The 24,102-nt window shown below is 45.0% G+C and overlaps 1 protein-coding gene, 1 non-coding gene and 1 pseudogene across 10 annotated transcripts in view; 1 reads left to right on the top strand and 2 right to left on the bottom strand.

Annotated features, from left to right (window-relative positions):
* Positions 1-24,102, bottom strand: part of LOC105468108 (CASP8 and FADD like apoptosis regulator) — a 55,531-nt gene that overhangs the window by 25,643 nt on the left and 5,786 nt on the right. For 5 of the 9 annotated variants that reach the window (XM_011718087.3, XM_011718086.3, XM_011718088.2 and 2 more), the window contains exons 2-6: positions 16,584-17,007; positions 13,618-13,723; positions 10,688-10,823; positions 7,325-7,407; positions 1,690-1,744 (exon numbers count right to left, since the gene is read on the bottom strand). In XM_011718087.3, coding sequence (XP_011716389.1) covers positions 1,690-1,744; positions 7,325-7,407; positions 10,688-10,823; positions 13,618-13,723; positions 16,584-16,864 — 661 coding nt within the window. In that variant the 5' untranslated portion in view covers positions 16,865-17,007. Of the gene's footprint in view, positions 1-1,689; positions 1,745-3,461; positions 6,076-7,324; positions 7,408-9,262; positions 10,601-10,687; positions 10,824-13,617; positions 13,724-16,260; positions 16,560-16,583; positions 17,008-24,102 lie in introns of those variants that run through there. The other 4 variants (XM_011718092.3, XM_071073171.1, XM_011718096.3 and 1 more) reach the window with 4 other exon arrangements.
* Positions 5,482-5,544, bottom strand: LOC112424370 (U7 small nuclear RNA). Its single transcript, XR_003015116.1, has one exon. It is a non-coding gene; the product is annotated as a U7 small nuclear RNA (small nuclear RNA).
* On the top strand, positions 7,739-9,258 carry LOC105468107 (inosine-5'-monophosphate dehydrogenase 1 pseudogene; annotated as a pseudogene).

The following is a 24,102-nucleotide window of genomic DNA, read 5'->3' as shown; positions in this document are numbered from 1 at the left end:
ATCCATAAGGGGACTGCCACACAAAGAGGGCTTCTATTAGGCCACTGCCCTACTCAAAACATTCATGATGTCCCACCACACAGAGGACAGATTCCAAGCCCCTTGGATAAGACTGAAGCCCTCCATCGCAGCCCATCAATCCCTGCTTCCTGGAGTTCGGAACCACAACCATGTGCTTCATCAGTGTAAGACAGAGTCTCAGCTCTCACTTCAAGGAGGACTCAAGCAAAAGAAGTAAACTTTTGCTGGGTACAGTGGCTCACGCCTGTAATCCCAGCACTTTGGGAGGCCAAGGCAGGTGGATTACTTGAGGTCAGCAGTTTGAGACCAGCCTGACCAACATGGTGAAATGTTGTCTCTGCTAAAAATACAAAAATTAGGCTGGGTGCCGTGGCTCATCCCTGTAATCCCAGCACTTTGGGAGGCCAAGGCAGGTGTATCACCTGAAGTCAGAAGTTTGAGACCAGCCTGGGCAACAGAGTGAAACCCTATCTCTACTAAAAACACAAAAATAATCTGGGTGTGGTGGCGCAAGCCTGTAATCCCAGCTACTCGGAGGCTGAGGCATAAGAATCACCTGAACCCAGGAGGCAGAGGCTGCAGTGAGCCGAGATCGTACCACTGCACGCCAGCCTGAGTGACAGAGCGAGACTGTGTCTCAAAAAAAAAAAAAAAAGGCCGGGCGCGGTGGCTCAAGCCTGTAATCCCAGCACTTTGGGAGGCCGAGACGGGCGGATCACGAGGTCAGGAGATCGAGACCATCCTGGCTAACACAGTGAAACCCCGTCTCTACTAAAAAATACAAAAAAATAGCCGGGCGAGGTGGTGGGCGCCTGTAGTCCCAGCTACTCGGGAGGCTGAGGCAGGAGAATGGCGCAAACCCGGGAGGCAGAGCTTGCAGTGAGCTGAGATCCAGCCACTGCACTCCAGCCTGGGCGACGGAGCCAGACTCCGTCTCAAAAAAAAAAAAAAAAAAAAAAATTAGCTGGGTGTGGTGGTGCATGCGTTTAATCCCAGCTACTCAGGAGGCTGAGGCATGAGAATTACTTGAACTCAGGAGGTGGAGGCTGCAGTGAGCCGAGAGTGCACCACTGCACTCCAGCCTGGGTGACAGAGTAAGACTCCATCTCCAAACAAAAAAAAAGAAGTAATCTTTTAAAAAATGATCTATGGGATCAAGTTCTAATGTTTTAAGAGAGAAAACAGATCATGCGGGTTGAAATTGACCTGTCTTTAAATTGCACGTTTTCTTTCTTTGTTAGGAAAGGGGGGATATCATCTGTAGAATATCCAGATTTATTAAATGGGCTATAAGACAAGAACTTATTTACCTTTCCTCTTCCTGCTGCTAGATATTTGGTTTAACATGGTTCATTATCATGGTTGGATGAATGTTTAACATGGCCTGGTTAGAGCTCCATTCCATTTCAGTTATAAACGTCACATCTCTTAAAATATAGCCAAGATGACGAAGCTGATGGAGTATGATGGTGTTCAAACTTAGATAAGCTAATTCAATAGACAACTAGAAATGCCAATGAGTCCATCGTAAGAGCTTAACCGGTTTTTATTTTGAGAGCTTACTTAGATTATGTAGATAAAGGAAATTGCCAACTCTAAAAATGCAACAGTTGTACTAAAATTATCAAGCATTTATAAAGAATGAATATTAAAAAAAGGTGGTCTTACGTTGAGTGCCAAGTTGCTCCTTAAGTCTTTGTTCTTTACTTCTCCCATTGTGGAGCTTCAAATACAAAGAATAAGGTCACATTTCCTGTTTGTTATTTCAGAGGTACATTATACATTACACCTCTTTAAATGTCTCAATAGGATTCTTAACCCAGGAAAAAAATAAAAATATCATCTCCACAGTTAAATTATCTAAAGAATAGCAAGAGCTGTTAACTCCATAAATCCCATATCATATTACCAAAGAACAGGGAAATTCTGCTTTTAGAAAATGAAAATAGGCCACGAGTGGTGGCTGACACCTATAATCCTAACACCTTGGGATGCCAAGGTGGTTGGATCATCTGAGGTCAGGAGTTCCAGACCAGACCAGCCTGGCCAACATGGTAAAACCCCACCTCTACTAAAAATACAAAAATTTGCTGGGCATGGTGTGGGTGCCCCTGTAATCCCAGCTTCTCAAGAGGCTGAGGCAGGAGAATCGCTTAAACCAGGGAGGCAGAGGTTGCAGTGAGCTGAGATGGCGCCATTGCACTCCAACCTGGGCGAAGAGAGTGAAAAGTGAAACTCTGTCACAAACATAAAAAAAAATAATAAAATAAAAATACGCTAAGCTAGCATAGTAGAATGTTTCAAAACAGCCCAATAAAAGCTGATGTTACAGTATAGTATAGTTGCTAGCATAGCTCCAGGTTAGGATAAGCTGTTAGAACATGAGATTGACATTCCACCTGTTCCTTCAACATGGGGCAAAGTACAGCATGGTTAAGAGTCAGATTTCTAGCCCAGACAGACCTGGCTAGGAATCCTGATTCTGCCACTTATTAGCTATGTAATCTTGAGCAAGTTATTTAACTTCTGTATGTGTCTGTTCATATGCTAAATGAGGATAATAATAATAGATACCTTACAGATTTCGTATGAAGATTAATGCATACAAAGCGCTCAGCACAGTGCCAAACACACGGAAGTACACCATAAATGTCCAGTTATTGCTTTTCTATCATTGCCTAGCTACACATAAGCAACATATGGTCCTGATTCTTGATAATCAAATATTCTTCATAAACCACTTCTGAGGGCTAGAGTAAGAGTAATCAGAGAATGAAAGATTAAACCAACCCTTTCTCTTCTCAGACGATAGGCCCTATGTAAGATACACATACCACATGCTGTCAACCCATCTGAGACACTCAGCTTTCAAATGACAGTTCTTCTCTGAAGCTAACCTAGCCAAAAGAGAGAAGTACACTATCTGTTAAGCTGTGTCAGCAGCTAAGTCTGTGTTTCTAAATTAAAAACATGTAAGTTGCCGGCCGGGGGCAGTGGCTCACGCCTGTAATCTCAGCACTTTGGGAGGCCGCGGCTGTCGGATCACGAGGTCAGGAGATCGAGACCATCCTGATTAACATGGGGAAACCTCGTCTCTACCAAAAATACAAAAAATTAGCCGGGTGTGGTGGCCGGCGCCTGTCGTCCCAGCTACTCGGGAGGTTGAAGCAGGAGAATGGCGTGAGCCCAGGAGGCGGAGCTTGCAGTGAGCCGAGATCGCACCACTGCACTCCAGCCTGGGCAACAGAGCGAGACTCCGTCTCAAAAAAAAAAAAAGTAAGTTGCCTTTTTTACTAATAATTAGTAACTTAGCCAGAGGCTGATCATATCAGATAGAAACTGGCCCCGTGCATAGATGTGTATTCACTTATACAATTAGAGAGAGGTAACATCAAAGATGGATTTTAAAAGCATTGTATTGTAGCCATATAATTTTTAAATTCTTTTTTTTTTTTTTTTGAGACAGTCTCACCCGGTCGCCCAGGCTGGAGTGCAGTGGCGCCTGCAACCTCTGCCGCCCAGGTTCAAGTGATTCTCCTGCCTCAGCCTCCAGAGTAGCTTGGATTACCGGCGCCTGCCACTGCGCCCGGTTAATTTTTGTAGTTTTAGTAGACACAAGGTTTCACCACCTTGGCCAGGCTAGTCTTGAACTCCTGACCTCATGATCCACCCGCCTTAGCCTCCCAAAGTGCTGGGATTACAGGCGTGAGCCACCGCGCCTGGCCATAATTTCTTAATTCTATAATATCTTGTGGTATCCTGTGGCATTTAATCACACAGTAATTTCTGAAGCACTTCTGCAGACTCATATGAGTTAACTTCTAGGTATTCAGCTCCTAAACCTCTTAAGGAAGTCACTGCATTCATATGCCATAGTGCCTGCTTACTAAATTAATGAATGAATAATCAGGGTCACTTTTTTTTTAGATGGAGTTTCACTCTTGTTGCCCAGACTGGAGTGCAATGACACAATCTCGGCTCACCGCAACCTCTGCCTCTCGGGTTCAAGTGATTCTCCTGCCTCAGCCTCCCAAGTAGCTGGGATTATAGGCATGCACCACCACACACAGATAATTTTGTATTTTTAGTAGAGACAGGGTTTCTCCATGTTGGTCTCGAACTCCCAACCTCAGGTGATCCGCCTGCCTTGGCCTCCCAATGTGCTGGGATTACAGGTGTGAGCCACCGTGCCCAGCCTTAGGGTGACATATTAAATATAGAAAATTTAAGGAGAAACTAATATGCAAAGCATATGGGCTCACAACAGGCTACACAGCAATGAATATGCCTCATTTACAAAATAGAAACACAATAGTAAAAATATGACAGGTTTTCAACTGAGAATGACAATATAATTTATATTAGACAGACAATAGCAGAGAAAGCTCAGAAACCTGGATCTGAATCCTAAATCTGCTTTTTCTCATTATTTGGTATTACAGAGACTCAGAAAGACAAAAGAAAGCACATTTCATTCTTTTAAAAAATGTACGCTAGGCCAAGCGCAGTGGCTCACGCCTGTAATCCCAGCACTTTGGGAGGCTGAGGTGGGCAGATCACCTGAGGTTGGGAGTTCAAGACCAGCCTGACCAACATGGTGAAACCCTGTCTCTACTAAAAATACAAAGTTACCCAGGCATGGTGGCACATGCCTGTAATCCCAGCTACTTGGGAGGCTGAGGTCAGAGAATCGCTTGAACCCAGGAGGCAGAGGTTGCAGTGAGCCGAGATCATGCCATTGCACTCCAGCCTGGGCAACAAGAATGAAACTCCGTCTCAAAATAAACAAAAAGTACGCTATATCTAAGCTATGGCATGACAAGTATACAGTTTATTATATACATCACAGTGCACTGGAAGGAGTATGGGCTGGGCCCAGCTCTGCTAGTAGTTAGAGGTACAAAATCGCTTAATGTTCTTTAGGGCTAAGTTTCCTTATTTTGTTCATTAAGGGGACTGGATAATATAATCCGTAAATCCATTTTAGCTCTGAAATTGTACTGCTCAGTAGTGTATCTTACAGACATATTCGCCATGAAACCATTTATATTACAAGAGTGGTTAATGTTTTCATTACATCCTTTTACAAAAGCATTTACATATATATATATATACACACATACATTTTTTTTTCTTTTCTTTTCTTTTTAGAGACAAGGTCTCACTCTGTCACTGAGGCTGGAGTGCAGTGGCACACTCACAGCTCACTACAGCCTCAACCTCCCAGGTTCAAGCAATTTCTCCCGCCTCAGCCTCCCAAGTAGCTGAGACTAGAGGCACACCATCATGCCCAGCTAATTTTTGTATTTTTGGAAGAAATGGGGTTTTGACATATTACCCAGGTTTGTCTCGAACTCCTAGGCTCAAGCAATCCGCCTGCCTCAGCCTCCCAGAGTGCTGGGATTACAGGCATGAGCCACCACACCCAGACAAAAGCATTTTTTTTCCTTCTTTTTTTTTAGGGGCTTTCTGGCAAAAACTGAAAAGCCTGCTAGACAAATTCTAAAAGAGCTGTTAACACTGCCAAAAGCATTTCTAATTTAACGAGGAAACTGTACCTGGGTCTAAGTCCTCACTACAAACTCCACATACCTTTATATGAACATGAGGATAAGATTACACCAAGATTTAACTTCTCAAGATAAAAGATTAACTGAAGAACAATTCTGATACCTTGTACTAAGTACTACGAACACAACAACCATAAGTGACTATGTGATACTTATGCTCGTGAATACCCTCAAAAATCTTTTGTTTCATCACTCAATAACAAAATAACTTTTGCTGAAATCATTAAAATTAGCTCAGTAAAAAAGCAAATGCACAAAGAAGTACAAGGATATTTATTTTATAGCATTATTAGTAGTAACAAAAGATTGGAAAGCATCTAAACATACAGCAACAAGAAAGGGCTAAACACATTATAACACATTTAGAAAATGAAACTATTTAATCGTTCAAAATAATGATTAAGTAGAGGCAGTTCCATGTTAATCATATGGAACAATTTCCAAGAATTTACAAGTCAGGACAATGGACATAGGGTGCTATCATCTGCAAAAGAGAAAAAAGCAAAAATGAAATATATGTGTAGACTATCTCTCGATAGTTACAGAATGAACTAGTTCACAACAGCTGTCTTTAGGAAAAATAATTGGAGGTCAGTATTATAGGGGTAGGAAGAAATTTTTTTTTTTTGAGGCAGAGTTTTACTTTTGTCACCCAGGCTGGAGTGCAATGGTGCGATCTGGCTACTGCAACCTCTGCCTCCTGGGTTCAAGCGATTCTCCTGCCTCAGCCTCCCAAGTAGCTGGGATTACAGGCGCCCACCACCACACCTGGCTAATTTTTGTATTTTTAGTAGAGATGGAGTTTCACCATGTTGGCCAGGCCAGTCTCGAACTCCTGACTTCAGGTGATCTTTCCGGCTCAGCCTCTCAAAGTGCTGGGATTACACGCGTGAGCCACCGCACCCGGGCAAAAATATACTTTTAAAACTTCTTGTAGTACATTTAAAATTTTTTTCCATAGGTATGGTGCATCTATTTCTATTTTTATTTTTTTTTTATTTTTTTTATTTATTTTTTTTTTTTTGAGACTGAGTCTGGCTCTGTCGCCCAGGCTGGAGTGCAGTGGCCGGATCTCAGCTCACTGCAAGCTCCGCCTCCCGGGTTTACGCCATTCTCCTGCCTCAGCCTCCGGAGTAGCTGGGACCACAGGCGCCCGCCACCTCGCCCGGCTAGTTTTTTTTTGTAATTTTTAGTAGAGACGGGGTTTCACCGTGTTAGCCAGGATGGTCTCGATCTCCTGACCTTGTGATCCGCCCGTCTCAGCCTCCCAAAGTGCTGGGATTACAGGCTTGAGCCACCGTGCCCGGTGGCTATTTCTATTTTTAAAGTTACATTTTCTAAGTTACAATTTCAGGTGAATAAATGAACAGTAAAAAAAAAAAAAAAAAAAAAAAAAAGTCCAATTGTCCAACTGTATATATATATATACAGATACAAATGCAAACCCACAAAAAAGAGTCTAGAAGGAAATATACTAAAATATTAACAGTGGTTGTCTTTGAATAGTGGAATATAGGTGATTTATTTTTTTATCTTTATATTCTCCACATATCTCAATGAACATGTATTAGCTTTGAAATTATAAGAAGTTACACGTTTTTAAAACAAATACACATTTCTATCACAATTTTCTCAGATATTAAATAAAGTACATGCTGTGAGAATATGTATATTTTTATTAGAACTCTGAAACGGTTTCATGCTGGGATTCCATATGTTTGCTCCAGACTCACCCTGAAGTTATTTGAAGGGTCCTTGAGACTCTTTTGGATTGCTGCTTGGAGAACATTCTTATAACCTGCCCCTGCTCCTTGAGCTATAAAAGCAGAAGAGAGGTACTGAGTTAAAACTTATAAATTATTATCGAATAAATCTTCAACAGTGGTTCAGTCCAAGGTCAACCATCAGCTTTCAAAATACCCTAAACTTTCCAGCCACCTTACTGAATTCAAAATTTCAGATGACTCTTCGACCAAACATCATTAAGAATGGAGTATAGGGCGCCCTGGCCCGCCCCGCCGCAGCCCCCGCCCCCGGCCCACCCGGCCCGTGGCTGCAGGGTGGCAGCGGCGCGGTGTAGGCGGCAGCAGCAGCGGCAGCGTTTATGTCGGGTCCCACGGGGCCTCGCAGCAGCATGGCGGTATCTGATCAGCGGCGGCACCAGCTACATGCTCCAGGACGGGCTCACCGCACAGCAGCTCTTTGCCAGCGACCAGGGACTCACCTACAACAACTTCTTGATTCTCCCAGGATTCATAGACTTCATAGCTGATGAGGTGGACCTGACCTCAGCCCTGACCCGATGGTCACGCTGAAGACGCCACTGGTCTCCTCCCCCATGGACAGTGTGACAGAGGCTGACATAGCCATCGCCATGGCTCTGATAGGAGGTATTAGTTTCATTCACCACAACTCACTCCAGAGTTTCAGGCCAGTGAGGTGCGGAAGGTCAAGAAGTTTGAACAGGACTTCAACACGGACCCGGTGGTGCTAAGTTCCTCGCACACTGTGGGTGATGTGCTGGAGGCCAAGATGCGGCATGGCTTCCCTGGCATCCCCATCACGGAGACAGGCACCATGGGCAGCAAGTTGGTGAGCATCGTCGCCTCCCGAGACATCGATTTTCTTGCTGAGAAGGACACCACCCTCCTCAGTGAGGCAAAGACGCCAAGGATCGAGCTAGTGGTGGTTCCAGCAGGTGTGATGTTGAAAGAGGCAAATGAGATCCCACAGCTTAGCAAGAAAGGGAAGCTGCCTACCGTCAATGATCAAGATGAGCTGGTGGCCATTATCACCGACACCCACCTGAAGAAGAACCGAGACTACCCTGCGGCTTCCGAGGATTCCCATAAGCAGCTGCTGTGCGGGGCAGCTGTGGGCACCCGTGAGGATGACAAATACTGCCTGGACCTGCCCACCCAGGTAGGCGTCGACATCATAGTCTTGAACTCGTCCCAAGGGAACTCAGTGTATCAGATTGCCATGGTGCATTACATCAAACAAAAGTACCCCCACCTCCAGGTGACTGGAGAGAACGTTGGTGACAGCAGCCCAGGCCAACAACCTTATTGACACTGGTGTGGACGGGCCGCGCATGGGCATGCGCTGTGGCTCCATCTACATCACCCAGGAAGTGATGGTCTTCGGTCGGCCCCAAGGCACTGCTGTGTACAAGGTGGCCAAGCATGCCCAGCGCTTTGGTGTGCCCATCATAGCCAGTGGCAGCATCCAGACTGTGGGGCATGTGGTCAAAGCCCTGGCCCTTGGAGCCTCCACAGTGACGATGGGCTCCTTGCTGGCCGCCACCACGGAGGCCGGCGAGTACTTCTCAGACGGAATGTACCTCAAGAATTATCGGGGCATGGGCTCACTGGATGCCATGCAGAAGAGCAGCAGCAGCCAGAAACAATACTTCAATGACAGGGATAAGGTGAAGATCACACAGGGTGTCTCGGGCTCCATCCAGGACCAAGGGGCCATTCAGAAGTTCATGCCCTACCTCATAGTGGGCATCCAGCATGGCTGCCAGGATATCGGGGCCTGCAGCCTGTCTGTCCTTCGGTCCATGATGTGCTCAGCGGAGCTCAAGTTTGAGAAGCGGACCATGTCGGCCCAGATCGAGGGTGGCGTCCATGGCCTGCACTCTTACGAGAAGCGACTGTACTGAGGACAGCGGTGCAGGGCGAGGTGGTGGAGGGAGTGCACCCCAGTGTCCACCTTCGGGCACAGCCTCCCTCCACCACTGAGTCCACAGATTTGCACTACAGGTTCCCCAGCTCCTTTCCAGGGAGAGAGGAGGGGAGGCTCTGAGGGGTCTGCGGCCACCCTCACTGAGCATCCCCTGCAGAGTCAGGACAGCTCCCTGGGTTAGGCTGCCCTGGAATACCCCCTGAATCCAGCCAGCCAGGCTCTCAGGCCCTGCACCTGCCTCAGGTCTTTCTTGCTGCAGCCTGCTCCAGCCCAGCCCCCACCCCAGGGGCAGGAGGCTCCTCCTGGCTTCTCCTGTAGGGCACCTCCCTGTCCCCAGTCCCCCAGGAAATGGTGCTCTCCTGGCCCTGCCTCTGGCCCTTCCCGGGCTGCTGCCCCCTCAGCCATGTGGCACTTCTGAGCTCCTGACCTAGGCCAAGGGGAGGTCTCTGCCCCCTTCCCTGGCCCTGGGCTACCCTTGGGTCCTGCTCCTCAGGCCACTCCCCAGTCCCTGGCCCTGGGGAGGAGGCCGCCCTGGTCATGGCTGCCTGCCTGTTATTCCTGACTCACCACCGTCCCCAGGTGTACCATTCCTGCCCTCTCCTCAGCTGCAGTTGAAGGCTTTAACTTTGCACACTTTGGGATCCCTGTCGAGTCACTGTGTGTTAAATAATCGGAATAAATCAAGTAGGTCTCAAAAAACAAACAAACAAAAAAAAAGAATGGAGTATAAATGCTACTTCTGTTCTCGATCTTTGATCAGACAAATTTAGAGTGTGTTGGGGTGGAAGAGTGCTCTATAGATCAATGAGTCTCAGCCATGCCCTTTAGGCTGTGATGCTATGGTGGCAGTGAACTTGCTAACAGAGCCGAAGCTGAGGCTGAGTCTAAAAGACAATGAGGGATGCAAGTAAGGGAGAAGGCCAATGTGAGTCTGGTCCTTTTTATCAAGGAAAAAATCGAATGTGCTCTTTTCCGTAAGGAAGTTTTGTGAAATTTGGGACACATGCAAGGAAAGTATGAGACCCAAGTGACATCACCCGAAGTTGGACAGTGGTTGTGAGGCCAAATACCAGAGCAAGGCAGTAGGGTTCAGCATACATGCAAAACTCCTGAATGTCCATAGCTCTGCCAGCCTGTGCAGATCCCAGATTCTTTCTTGAAGACTGAAATGTTAAGAACTGCTTGGCAGCATTTTGCAGAGATCATGAATATACAGGGCAATGGAGTTGGCAGATCTGAGATATGAAGAATATAAAGGGACGTGATTTCTAGCCACAAGCTAAAGGGGGCTTTGGTCATCTGGGTTCCATTCCATCCACCTATCCAACAAATGAATCTTTACCAGTCACGCCCCGCCCCATGCACAGAGTACTTCCTCTAGGCCACTGAGAGGCCAAAATTCTTACCAGACTGCTTGTATTTCTGGATTTTTGTCTTCAGGTCTATTCTGTGGATGTTCTTTAGGCATTTTTCTAATAAATCCAGTTGATCTGGGGCAACCAGATTTAGTTTCTCCAACTCAACCACAAGGTCCAAGAAACTCTAAGAGAACCACCAACAAAAAACAAACGTCAATAGAGCTAGCTAGACCACGTGCAGTAGCCCATGCCTGTAATCCCAGCACTTTGGGAGGCTGAGGCGGGAAGACTGCTTGAGCCCAAGAGTTCGAGACCAGCCTGAGCAAAACAGCGAGACCTCCATCTCTACAAAAAAATAAAAAAATAAGCTGAGTGCAGTGGTACACACCTGTGGTCCCAGCTACTCAGGAGGCAGAGGTGGAGGATCACTTGAACCCAGAGGTCAAGGCTGTAGTGAGCCATGATTGTGCCATGGTACTCCAGCCTAGGCAGAAGAGTGAGACCCTGTCTCCAAATAAAAAAAAAAAAAATAGAGCTGACTAATAAGCCCCAGATGCAAACCTCAGTCCATGTGATTTATAGCAGTAAGAAGACGTGACAAGATGAGCCCTTTCAGTGACCTTCAGTGATCTTAAACCAGGTATCTCTGTCATGAGCAATTTAAGACTCCTGATTTTTACTCAGAACAGAGGTGGTGGTATAAGTTTTTTGGTCATCAATCTGCTCCTTGGTTGCAGACAGACACGTGGGCCATGTTGTGTCATTGAGGACCATGAAAGAGCAGGGCTGAAACGAGAACCCTCCTGAGTTTATTATTTTCCAAAAGGCCAGGCTGGTCTCATAGTGAAAAACTCTAAGGGCTTCTCTGAAAAAGGGAGAAGGAAGGTAGCTGGGGAAAGACTTTATGAGAAAAATCACATGATATAGTTTTAAATTTTCCAAAATATTTGAATCAATGCTGGACCTTCCAACTCATTCTGACCTTCTGACTCAGGGGGTTATAAAAAAGTGAAATTACAACAAGGTTTGAGTGTTCTGCTATTCATTTACCTTGGGCCACAGTGATTATGAACAAACTATAGTTCAGAAACAGGCATTGCTTTGGGATCTATTTCCTTTGCATTTAACATTTGGTTACTGAAGTGTTATCTTTATTTTTGAAAATAATAATCATAATTTAAATATATATAAATGACTGGGAGAGACAATTACTAGCAGAAACCAAAAAGGGAGTTCTAGTTTCATTTTCCTTCCCATTTTGCGTTTAATGGGACTTAAGAAACAAAACTAAAATCATTAGGAACATGAGGAAATTCTCAAGCAATGACTTATCTGAATCGTCAGAGGCAGGCACTGGCCTGCCTATTTTGAGGACCTATTGTCATATTTTAGAAACAATAGGTTCTCAAACATTTCCTGGCCTATCCTTAGGTCAACAGTACCACGTAGGGCCAACTGGAATGTTGTTTTATTTAATTTATTTATTTTTTTGAGATGGAGTCTCGCTCTGTAGCCCAGGCTGGAGTGCAATAGCACAATCTTGGCTTACTGCAACCTCTGCCTCCTGAGTTCAAGCAATTCTCATGCCTCAGCCTACCAAGTAGCTGGGATTACAGGTGCCCACCACCATGCCCAGCTAATTTTTATATTTTTAGTAGCAATGAGGTTTTGCCATGTTGGCCAGGCTGGTCTTGAACTCCTGACCTCAAGTCATCTGCCCGGCTTGGCCTCCCAAAGTGCTGGGATTACAGGCATGAGCCACTGTGCTAGGCCAACTGGAGTTTAAATATTTTTCTTTTTTGTTGTTGCTGTTTTTTTGAGACGGAGTCTTGCTCTGTCGCCCAGGCTGTAGTGCAATGGTGCAATCTCGGCTCACCGCAACCTCTGCCTCCTGGGTTCAAGTGATTCTCCTGCCTCCGCCTCCTGTAGCTGGGATTATAGGTGCCTACCACCACGCCGGCTAATTTTTTGTATTTTTAGTAGAGATGGAGTTTCACCAGGTTGGCCAGGCTGGTCTCAAACTCCTGACCTCAGGTGATCCACCCACCTCTGTCTCTCAAAGTGCTAGGATTACAGGCATGAGCCACCACTCCTGGCCATGGATTTTAAATATTTTTCTAGTAATCATGACACATCCCCTAGATCTTCATCACTACCTGGTTTTCTTTTCTTTTTTTTTTTGAGACAGAGTTTTGCTCTGTCACCCAGACTGGAGTGCAGCGGCGCGATCTTGGCTCACTGCAAGCTCTGCCTCCCGGGTTCATGCCATTCTCCTACCTCAGCCTCCCAAGTAGCTGGGACTACAGGCGCCCACCACCACGCCCAGCTACTTTTTTTGTATTTTTAGTAGAGATAGGGTTTCACCGTGTTAGCCAGGTTGGTCTCGATCTCCTGACCTCGTGATCCACCTGCATCGGCCTCCCAAAGTGCTGGGATTACAGGCGTGAGCCACCGCATCCGGCCTCCTGGTTTTCAACTCTAAATCTCTACTTTTACCATTTCCCAGATACATCAGTCACAAGAACCTCCCCCCACCCCACTCCTACGTGCAGCCTAGACCCCACACTGACCTTGAGTCAGCTGAGGAGAAAGAGATGGCAGTAGGAGAGCAATACCATAATGGACTAGCACCTCCTTCCTGTTTGCACCCAGCACAAGCAGATGGGATGTCCTCCCTACACCCCCGTCAAACCAGGGAGGGAAACACATATGAGCCAGGCCTATGAATTTTACAGAAATAAGGATAAAATCCAAGGATAAAAGAAACATCCAAGGCCACACCAGAAGATATTATTATCCTATTTCTTCAATTCATAAACCAATTCTCTTCCCATTCATGTTATTTAAAAACCACCTGAGATGTCTGACTCCCACTACAGTGGCAGCAGACTGCCTGCTTCCCTCTCTCTGTATCAAAAATAGTAGCTCCCACTTCTGATAGGCTCTTGGGACCATGAACCAAAAAGAAGAAAACTCACCTTCTCCTTGCTTATCTTGCCTCGGCCCATGTAATCCTTCATGAGGAAAATTAATGAGGATACATCAGATTTATCTAAATCCTCACCGATCTCTGCCATCAGCACTCTGCAAACCAGAAAAGTTCATTTAGTTAATTCAGACACAAGTCCTAAGACAACTCGAAGTGCCCCCACCTCCCCTATGCAACAATGGATTGAAAGACTAGTTCTTGCCCCTGTGTAAATGTGTCCCTCCCTCATAAAACAGCAAGCCTGGATCACCCCAGGAAGAGATCTTAAGGGAACTCAAAAAAGGGATCTTGTCTTTGCCCATTTAATAGGAGATGGTACCTCCTTTGCCAACTAACAGCTTCTGAAAACAACTCAGAGAATGGAAACTTCCCTAAAGAATCCCCTAGCTCCCCCAGAGGTTATAGTGAAATGACTTAAGAACCCAAATGACTAACATAAAAGGCAGAAATAGAATTTGAAGGAGCCTTGTCGTCTCTGTTTAACAAGCTCTCAGGTGATGTTGATTCAAGGACCATATTTTGAATTGCAAGATGCTAAAGGAAAGAAATACCTGACATATCCCAGCCCACTTCTGAACTTAAAGGGTACAGGCATCTGGATCACAGGGATTCTGAACTTAGATGTCTTTGCCTAGAAAGCCTCTCCTGACTCAGTGGTGGCTGGAGCTAATGCTATATATATATATGTATAATTTTTTTTTTCCAGGAAATAGACTTTGAGAACCAATAACTGCATTTTACTGGGGGCTCCTAAGGACAACTTGTGGTTAGTATTGTTATCATGACATTGTCATCAGGCCATTTTCCCAGTTAGCCTCTCAGATTCTCGAGGATGACAGATTTTTCATTTTGTCCTAGAGCTTATCAAAACACTTAGCACATGCCAATACACAATGAAGCCCACTCACCAGATGAATAAATAAATCTAGCACTCCCCTTCTACTGGCCCCCTTCCCTTCCCAGAGGGCCTGAAGAATCTCCACTCATCATAGCAAGGAAATGGGAAAAGGAGAGATTGCCCTAATTTACTCACTGAAACTCAGTTGGCACCTCCCAGAAAGTTTGAAGACTACTGACACTAAAACTGATGGCTGAATAGGTGGAAGATTTAAAAAAACAATAATAACAACAATGATAATAATCCCTTGTATCTGTAGAGTGCTTCACAGTTTAAAAAGTACTTCACATAGTAAATTATTATAGCTGATGCTCACAACAACCTTGTAAGGTCGGGTATTATTATTTTTCGCTTTACAAGTAGGAAAACAAAGGCCCAACAAGGTTAGTGATTGGCCCAGGCTGCCTGGCCGTAACTGGTAGATCTGAGGCTTGAAACAGGTCTTCCAGCTACAGTGAGCTATGATCACGCCACTGCACTCCAGCCTGGGTGACAGAGCAAGACCCTGTCTCAAAAAAAAAACAAAAAACAAAAAAACAGGCTTTCCAAGGTCAAATCTCATATACTTCCCAGAGCCCACACTGCTTTCAGCTCTTTTTGGTATAGTTCTTGATAATATATATCATCTCCAAATACACATTATCAACATAATAAAAGGCTGGTGGTCGAGAGAAAAAACACCAGCTGGGCACGGTGGCTCACGCCTATAATCCCAACACTTTGAGAGGCCGAAGAGGGCAGATCACTTGAGGCTGGGAATTCAAGACCAGCCTGGCCAACATGGCAAAACCCTGTTTCTAGTAAAAATACAAAAATTAGCCAGACATAGTGGTGCATGCCTGTAATCCCAGCTACTCAGGAGGCTGAGGCGGGAGAATCACTTGAACCCAGAGACAGAGGTTACAGTGAGCCAAGATCGCACCACTGCACTCCAGTCTGGGCTACAGAGCGAGACTTTGTCTCAAAAAAAAGAAAACACCAACTTAAAGTTACAAGTTATCTTCCTTTACCCAGGAACTCAGTCTGTCAGTAGCTTCCATGCCCCTCTGAACCTCTAAAAGACATTAACATGTGAGCATGAGGAAGGAGCAACCCAAAGCTTGTGGGAACTAAAGCAGACTCCAGTGGCCGTTTCCTCTTCGACTGAAGGGGCTAAGATGTGGTTAACTGAAAAGATTTTCAATTCGGGCTCTCCAACGTCTCCAAGGGCAGGAAGCACAGGAAAGGAGCCCACCCTGATAAACTTCCTCAGCAGGGGTAGGGCCAACGGGGATTCAGAAGGGATGATGGAGTTTCTACAAAGGTAGGAAGATTGCTGTCAGACTTGTTATTTCCTTTCTTTGTACCAGAAATTATCAAGGACTGACTTCACAGAAAATGAACTAGTAAACACCACCACAGATCTCACACTGTCAGAGGCTGGCAAGAATGACTAGCTCTTAGTCATTCCTATCTTTCTTCATGTCTTGTCATTCTATCCTTCAGGCAAACACATACCATCTGTCCCTTCTACTTGCATATGATCCCAATTCCTTTGAGAAAGCATGTTTCAGCCAGGGGCAATGGCTCACGCCTGTAATCCCAGCACTCTGGGAAGCCAAGGCAGGTGGATCACTTAAGGTCAAGAGTTCAAGACCAGCCTGGCCAACATGGTGAAACCCCGTCTCTACTAAAAATACAAAAAAAAAAAAAAATTAGCCAGGCATGGTAGCACACGCCTGTAGTCCCAACTACCTGGGAGGGTGAGGCTGAAGAATCGCTTGAACCCAGAAGGCGGAGGTTGCCGTGAGCCAAGATCACGCCACTGCACTCCAGCCTGGGCAACAGAGTGAGACTCTGTCAAAAGAGAAGAGAAGAGAAGAGAAAGGAAGAGAGAGAAAGTTTCAAGAATTTAAAGGGTTCACAGGAATGAAGTGACGTCATCTGGCAGTTGGATAAGTGGGCAGAGACAGTAAAGTGGCTGCATTTCTTATTATCCTCGTTTCTGCCATTCAGTAGAGTCTGAGACACTTCAATCCCTCCCACCTATCCAGCCTCAGGAAGAGGTGATGAATTACCTATAGTCTGAAACAAGGTGAGGGTTCCTGAGCAGGTGGGTCTCCACAGCTTTTCTGTCCATCTTCAAGATCCGTTTGAGCAGGTCAAATCGCCTCACTCTGTAGAGCAGTTCAGCCAAGTCCCCGACAGACAGCTTACCTCTTTCACGTAAAATATCCAGAAGGTCCCTGACATTAGGTGGAACCACATCTACAGCAACATCCCGGCACAAAAAGAGCAGCATCTCCTTCTCATCTGTGTCAAGTGCTTCTTCGACCTGATGGATGACCTCAGCAGACATCCTACTCTTAGACTACAGAAGCTCACAAGGGTCTGCAGAAGTACAGCTCCGGGTCAGTCAACAGAAAGCCAGCAGGCAGGCAGTCAACTTCATTTCTGAGGGCTGACTTCATTTCTTTCAGAATCCTTTCCAGTGGGGGAGTTCTGTGGTTAAAAGGGAATTTTTCTGAAAATCTTATCAAGCTACCTTATGCCTAAGATTGAAAGTATGGGCTCTTTCTTTCTTGGTGGTCTCCCTGACCTAAGTAGATTAACTTCTATAGAAAGGGATCTATAGAAGTCTATAGAAAGGGATCCTTGGTAGACAGAGCCAAAATGTCAGACTAATCCAAAGAGACAGAGAAGAAAACCTACATTGTAAAGGAAATGAAACAACAGATGAAATCATCTCCTAGGAAACCCCACATTCTTTTTCAGAATTAATCAGAATGTAAAACATGTTACAGGGAAAATTACAACTAAGGGGTGAATGGCCTCAGTAGGAGGAATAGGGAAGAAGTATGTAGTAGGAGGAAGAGGGAAAAGCCCAATGACAGACAGCCTGACTAAACTAGGGAAACTTGCCTCACAGGGTTAAATCTCCACTTCAATGACTCCACCCACGTGGCCTTGAACGAACAATGGGGAAAAGAAGTTTCTGTCCCTATGCCACTCCTTTTTTCTAGTTGCTCTCCTACTTCAAAAGCCCCTCACTCACACCTGGAGGCAGAAACCTCTGTTGCCATCCTCCTAGACCCCAAGCCCTTTTCACAACTCCATCACGAATGCTCACAGAACCTGCCACCAAGTTGTCGGGTTTGGATCATGTCTTCAGACCCTGAGCCCCATGGAGGTGCCAGAGGCCCTGACTCTCAATGCACTGCTACATGGCAGCAATTGCCATCAGTACTTCTGATGTTCTCAGTGAACATCAGGAAGTTACAGAGGATCTGGGGAAAGATCTCACTCAGGGGATGGGGCTGGGTGGGAGGGGTAAGGAGCTCATGCAATGGGTGTGTTCTTAACTTCTTCCATTGAAACATCCTATTTTCTTGCAAAATTTAAGTTGCTAACCAATCTACTCTAAGTTTCACAGCTAAAACTTATGTTAAATCACCTCTTGTGTTCTTTATCTGTTCCTACAAGACAGTATTTCAGGTTAAAACCAAATTTATTAACAAAAAATAAGTGGAAACACAACCCAACTCTAAATTGCCAATGGTTGCTTTGTATTTGTGTTCAAGTATATTTATATATTTATCTAGCTGTATTGAGTGAAAGAAGCACTGAATCCATTTATTTATTAACATACAATATCAGTCCACAAAAGATTTGAGCTATCTTAAATAAAAACACATAAATAGAAAATTTTATATGAGAACAAGGGGAAAAAATTATGTTAGAAATTTGAAATGGGCGTGCCCATTCATCCAAACTTCACTTAATATGATTATTTGTAAATAACTGGAGAAATTAAATTTGCTAAGTTAAATTTACTAAAATAAATTTGCTCAATGAAAGTGGAAAAATTGGCACTCAGAAAGATAAATACAAATTTTATGTGCTCTGGAAAGCCCAAATCTATACTCCACTCGCAGGCCAACAGTGCTTTAATCTCTAATTCTCTATTTTTTCACAGTCATCTAACTTCTGTAATTCATAAATATCAACAATATAACAATGCCACCAAGAGTTAACAAAATTAGATAATCATTTTAAAAAACGTGATCTGCTCAGTTTGTTTCTTCCAACCATCACACCCAGTCACGCACACTCAGCAAGAGCACTGGCATACTGTCTTCCCTCTGTGCTCATGGGGGTAGAGTTTGGCAGCAAAATCTAGATTACTCAGTGGTAGCATCTGGCACATTGAAAGAAAATATCAAAAGGAAACTACAGATCCCGTGTGGAGCCAGCCCACTCAGATGCAGCAAAATATCAGCGTGTGTGTATGCTGGAGGCAGTTCACTGTGGCTAGAGGTGCTGGGCACTTGAGAAAGGAGAGCATACTAGGGAGAGGTAGGGCTGGGGTCCGAATAATCACCACTTTGTTGCGGTTTCTTTTAAGCCCAAGCCAAGAAACTAACATAAAAATTACTCTTAGACTAGGGAAGCTCATAAGGTCTTCAGTTTTTTGTAGAGACAGGGTCCCACTGTGTTGCTCAGGCTGGTCTCGAACTCCTGGGCTCAAGTGATTCTCCTGCCTCAACCTTCCAAAATGCTGAGGCTACAGGTGTGAGCCACCACACCCAGATGAGTGAGTTCTTTAGAGCCCAGTAAAAGGACTTGCGCCCATCAGTTACCAGCTCCACCCAGCCTGAGCTGTCGGATTCAGTGTCCCATTCACTTCTTCTGAAGACTCACTTGCCTTCACCTTACTCAGATGAAGGGCAAAAGGAATATCCAAGCCCAATTATTTTTCTTCCCTGCTTTCAAATACCCAATCCTCCTAACTGATCAAGATTCCATTAGTTTCGCTTCTCCCCGCAGTGTTTTCAGCAGTTCACTTTCCCCAGTTAGACAAAATTGGCAACCGTGTGTATTTTCTAGAATTTTAAAGGAATTCCCCTTAACTCCCCTCACAGGCATATTCTAATTTAATGACTATATCTCCCCTTCTTTTCCACACCCACACCCTGGGACAAACTGTCCCCGACCTTCACAACAAGAGCAAATAAAACCTGAGACCAATTTCTGTTTCATTTCTCTTGCAGAAGTCATGAAACTATCGCCAGTTATTACGCAAAACGCCAACAAAGCTTAGGCAAGTCAGAGTTATCTTTCACACACTAGCTAACAGGAGCATCCGGTTCTGGAAACAGAAATACTCCAGGCATTTTTTAATAGAAATTACACTTAATACTGGAACTAACAAAACTGCTGAGAGGACTGGAGGAAGGGGCTCTGAGGTGGGATTCTAACAAAGACTCCTGGGGCTGCTGGAACAACCTTGCCTCAGCCAGCGAAGTGAGGATCAGGAGGCTGCCACTAGAACTGAGCTCAAAGACCCTCTGACAGTGGAGACCCAGAGATCAGAGGGCGCATGCTACAAACTCTGGCCAGCATTTCCAACTATCTCGCCTTTTTCACTCCTGCCTGCCAGCCCTGCAGCATCCAGGGTGACCGAGTCCCAGGAAACCCCTCAGTCGCAGGCAAACAGGGATGGTTGATCACTCCAGCACCCCTGCCTTAATGAGTAAGCCTCTAACACTCCTACAACTCGAGTAGCAAGTAGTTCCGAAGGAAGGGAGAAGAGATAACACAATCTGAAAACTACTTACCACCACACCCTGCTGGTTTCCTGAGCCGGGCCCTATGGCTGCTCAACAGTTTCATTTACAAGAAGACTCTGGTCAGTTCCTTTCCCACACCCTTCAAGGAGTGCTCCAACCTGCACCACTCTTCCATCCCAACACCACCTCCAATGCCATTTCTCATCCATGTATCAGGCACAAACTCCTGCCACCTTCTACCCTTCCACTGCCCCAGCCGGTCCCTGCTGTCCCTCTGCTTGCCTAAGGCTAAGCCTCCCTGTGTGCCCTCCTGTCTCTACTAAGCCCCTATGTCTACTCTCATGATCGTCTCTCTACCTCCAGAGACGGCTCCTCCCAGCTCGTAAACATGTGCAAGTCTCTTCCATCTTAAAAAATAAAGCCAAAACCCTCAAAAAAGCCTGAGGGTCCCCTAGACCAACCATCCTTTCACTTTATTCCCTTTCACATAAAGCTGGGACCTCGTGAAGGAACAGTCTGTACTCAGTGCTTCAGTTTCTTCAACCACAATTCACTCCTCAACAGGCCTCCACCTGGATCGCCTCACCCCACCATCTCCTCTACACAGCCACACTCAGTCCTAAGCCTTACTGGAATATGACGCAAAAGGGACAATCAGCAATACTGATACTGTCTTTATTTAAATTTTTGGTATTTTGTTCATCATAGATTTTTGGCATTTATGTCTGTTTTTTAAAATATTGCATTAAAATATTATCTATGTTGATGACTGACTTTTTGAGCACCCCCTTACATGTTGTCCTGAAGCGAGTGCCTTGTTTGCTCCTGCTAATACCCCAGCCCTGATGACACAGCTCTTGTTGAGGCCCTCATGACCTCCTGGCTGCCACATCCAAAAACTTGGAAGTCCTCTTTCAACTGATTGCTCAACTCCAGCTGACACTGCTAATTAATCCCTCCTTGAAACTCTTCTCCCTTGGCTGAGCTCACACCACTATATTCTACACAGACCCTTCTCTAACCTTCTCCTACTCCTCAGCATACTCCTTCTGCACCTGTCCCTTAAGTGCTGGTGCCTACCATCCATCTCTCATCCAAACTCATTCCCCTAGTCATTCTCTTCCCCTGCTTCCGACCTTACCCTCTCCAAATCTACCTTCCATCTAAGTGAACTTTCTAAAATTCATGCCTGAACTGGCCAGGCACAGGGGCTCACACCTGTAATCCCAGCACTTTGAGAGGCCAAGGCAGACGGATCACTTGAGGCCAGGAGTTCAAGACCAGCCTGGCCAACATGGCAAAACCCTGTCTCTACTAAAAATACAAAAACGGGTGGCTGAGGCACAAGAATCTCTTCAGCCTGGGAGATGGAGGTTGCCAATGAGCTGAGATGGCGCCACTGCACTCCAGCCTGGGCAACAAGAGTGAAACTCTGTCTCAAAAAAACAAAACAAAACAAAATACCTCTATTGAAGCACTTAACACACTTCCCTGGTACCCATATTAGCCCTAACCAGGTGTCAGCAAATGCAGTTAAGTTCAGTCAGGCTTCTCAACCTTTCTCACAGAACACCAACGCTACCTCCATCAAAGGCACATATTGTTCCCTGTAATCAGTAGCAAAGCATGCAGCAGGACCAGCTAAGCCATCCAAAGATGTACTTAACATTCCCTTCTTTCTACTGCTTCTCTATGTGAAGCAAGGTCATTGTATGGCATGAAAGCAATGTCATGTCCAATGAGCTATGGCATGAATGCAAATGTAATTTCTAAGCAACCCCACAAACTGGGCGGCAATGGAGAAACCTGTCTTGCCAGCTGCAGAAAGCAGCATGCAAACCTGAACTTTCAGGTGTCTGGGAAGCCCCAGTGGAGATGAGAACATGAAACAAAGTGTCATCCAGAAGTTTCTAAAAGGAGAAGAGGTTGCACAATTCTGGGTAAAGTAGAATGTGGCCATCTCACAGAAGTTTTGTGCATTCATCCTGAACATAACAAAATTCACCTTCCTACTCTATTGGTGTGCAGAACAACAGATGATCCCAATTTTAAAATGACATAAAATTAGAAGTTATATTTTATAAAATTCTTTGATGAGGCTGCTATGGTTTGAATGTGTCCCCTCCAAAGTTCAGGTGTTGCCAATACGATAGGATTAAGAGGTGGGGCCTTTAAGAGGTGATCATTCCCTGGAGGCGCCTCCCTCCTGAATGGGATTAGATGACCTTATAAAGGGGGTTGATAAAGGGAGTTTATTTCTTTTTTTTTTTTTGCCCTTCCACCTTTTGCCATGTTAAGACACAGCATTCTTCCCCTCTGCAGAATGCAGTGTTCAAGGCACCAGATTGGAAGTGGGGAGCAGCCCTCACCAGATGTCAGCACCTTGATCTTAGACTTCCCAGCCTCCAGACTGTGAGAAATAAATTTCTGTTTTTATAAATTACCCTGGTTGTGGGTATTTTGTTATAGCAGCACACAACAGACTAAGACAGAACAGACTTTTCATGACTCTCAGGGAAGCTCCCACAAATTCCAACCAGACAGTATCTCCAATAACTTCCTTGGTTCCTAACAATTACATGTAGGCTGCAGAAAATGAGAATGAATCAGAAATGAGACAGCATCTAGATCAAAAGATCATAAATCATCATCTAATTGGATACAGAAACATGGCAAAGTCACCAGGAGCAAGGGAGGTAAATCAGTTGATGTAGTGCCCTTAACTAAATTTAAATTTTGACTTTGGCAGGTATATTTGCTCAGCTTACATAACAGATTGCCCACTGTAACTAAAGGTCCAAGAGTGGCCCTGCAGGAGATAGCTCTGTTCAAAATCAGAAATTGTGCATCACACTAGGGACAAACTTCTGATACATAGCTCAAGCACTGAGTATCATCCCCACTTCAGCCCAACCCATAATCTAACTCCAAACCAACAAATATCTCAATGGTCCCTGGACAGTATTTTTCTGTCCCAGCACCTTCACTCAAGCATTTGCCTCCATTTGGAAAGCCCCTTCCCTCCTCTCAGTCTGTGCCTGAAATTATATCTTATCTCTCAAGATAGCTCTTCTATAAGCTTGTCTTGATCCCCAAATCAAGTCATCTCTTCCTGCTTTGTAGCACTGTTTGTGTTCTCTTCCAGCATTTTATCTTATTCTATCCTATGTGAGACTGAGTTGAGTACTGTCATATGTGGAGGTCCTTGGGGATAGATAGGCTTTTACTCATCTTCATTAGATTATGGTAAACAATGGCCAGGGCTGCCAAGCTCAGCCCTCTTGGGTCTTGAACAGACTGGTCATCATTGGACCATTGCAGCCCATGTGTAATGCTTACTCATCCCTTCATAACATACAATGAAGCAAGATGGAGCTGGTGGTGTAGTTAAGATACCATACTTGGAATCTAGTTGTTGGATTAAGAAGAGTGAGCTCGTGAAAGGAAGCTTTTGCAACTACATGCGTTAACAATGCTATTGCTTTAGAGTGACTTGCAGTGTAATTCTAAGAGGATGGGTAAGTCCCCATGCAAAACTTCCTGGACACTGGCAGGACCTCATTGTGAGTGGGGAGAATACAATGTCTCCAGCCAAGGGGATGTTTGGAACTCATCATCAATTTATTACCAGGCTTCAATTTATTTGACAGAGAAAAATGAATAACAGGTCAAGCTGCCTGAGTTTAAGCAAGATGTCAGATTTTAATGCTTTGGCAAAGACTGAGTTCAGAGACCAGGTTTCAACTTCAGGTAGTATGAAGAAGACCTATGGCTTAGCCTCACTTCTTTTTAGGTATCTAAACCATCTGATGTCACCTTTAGAGGAACTGGATGTCTAACTTCATGCAACAGCAGTCAGGAAAACAGGCATTCCTTCTCCTCAAGGTTTTGATCAAAGGAATAAAAAGTGGCTCAAGAAACAATCCCATCTATTCAAGAGAATAGCATACTATCAATTATGCTACATTACTGCAATAAAATATTTAGGAGACATTCTCTTAAGTTAATCTAGACACAATTGGCTTAA

Source organism: Macaca nemestrina, chromosome 11 (assembly GCF_043159975.1).
Source record: "Macaca nemestrina isolate mMacNem1 chromosome 11, mMacNem.hap1, whole genome shotgun sequence".
Taxonomy (NCBI): domain Eukaryota; kingdom Metazoa; phylum Chordata; class Mammalia; order Primates; family Cercopithecidae; genus Macaca; species Macaca nemestrina.
Note: the sequence above shows the minus strand (reverse complement) of the source record. Positions and strands in the feature narration are given on the sequence as shown.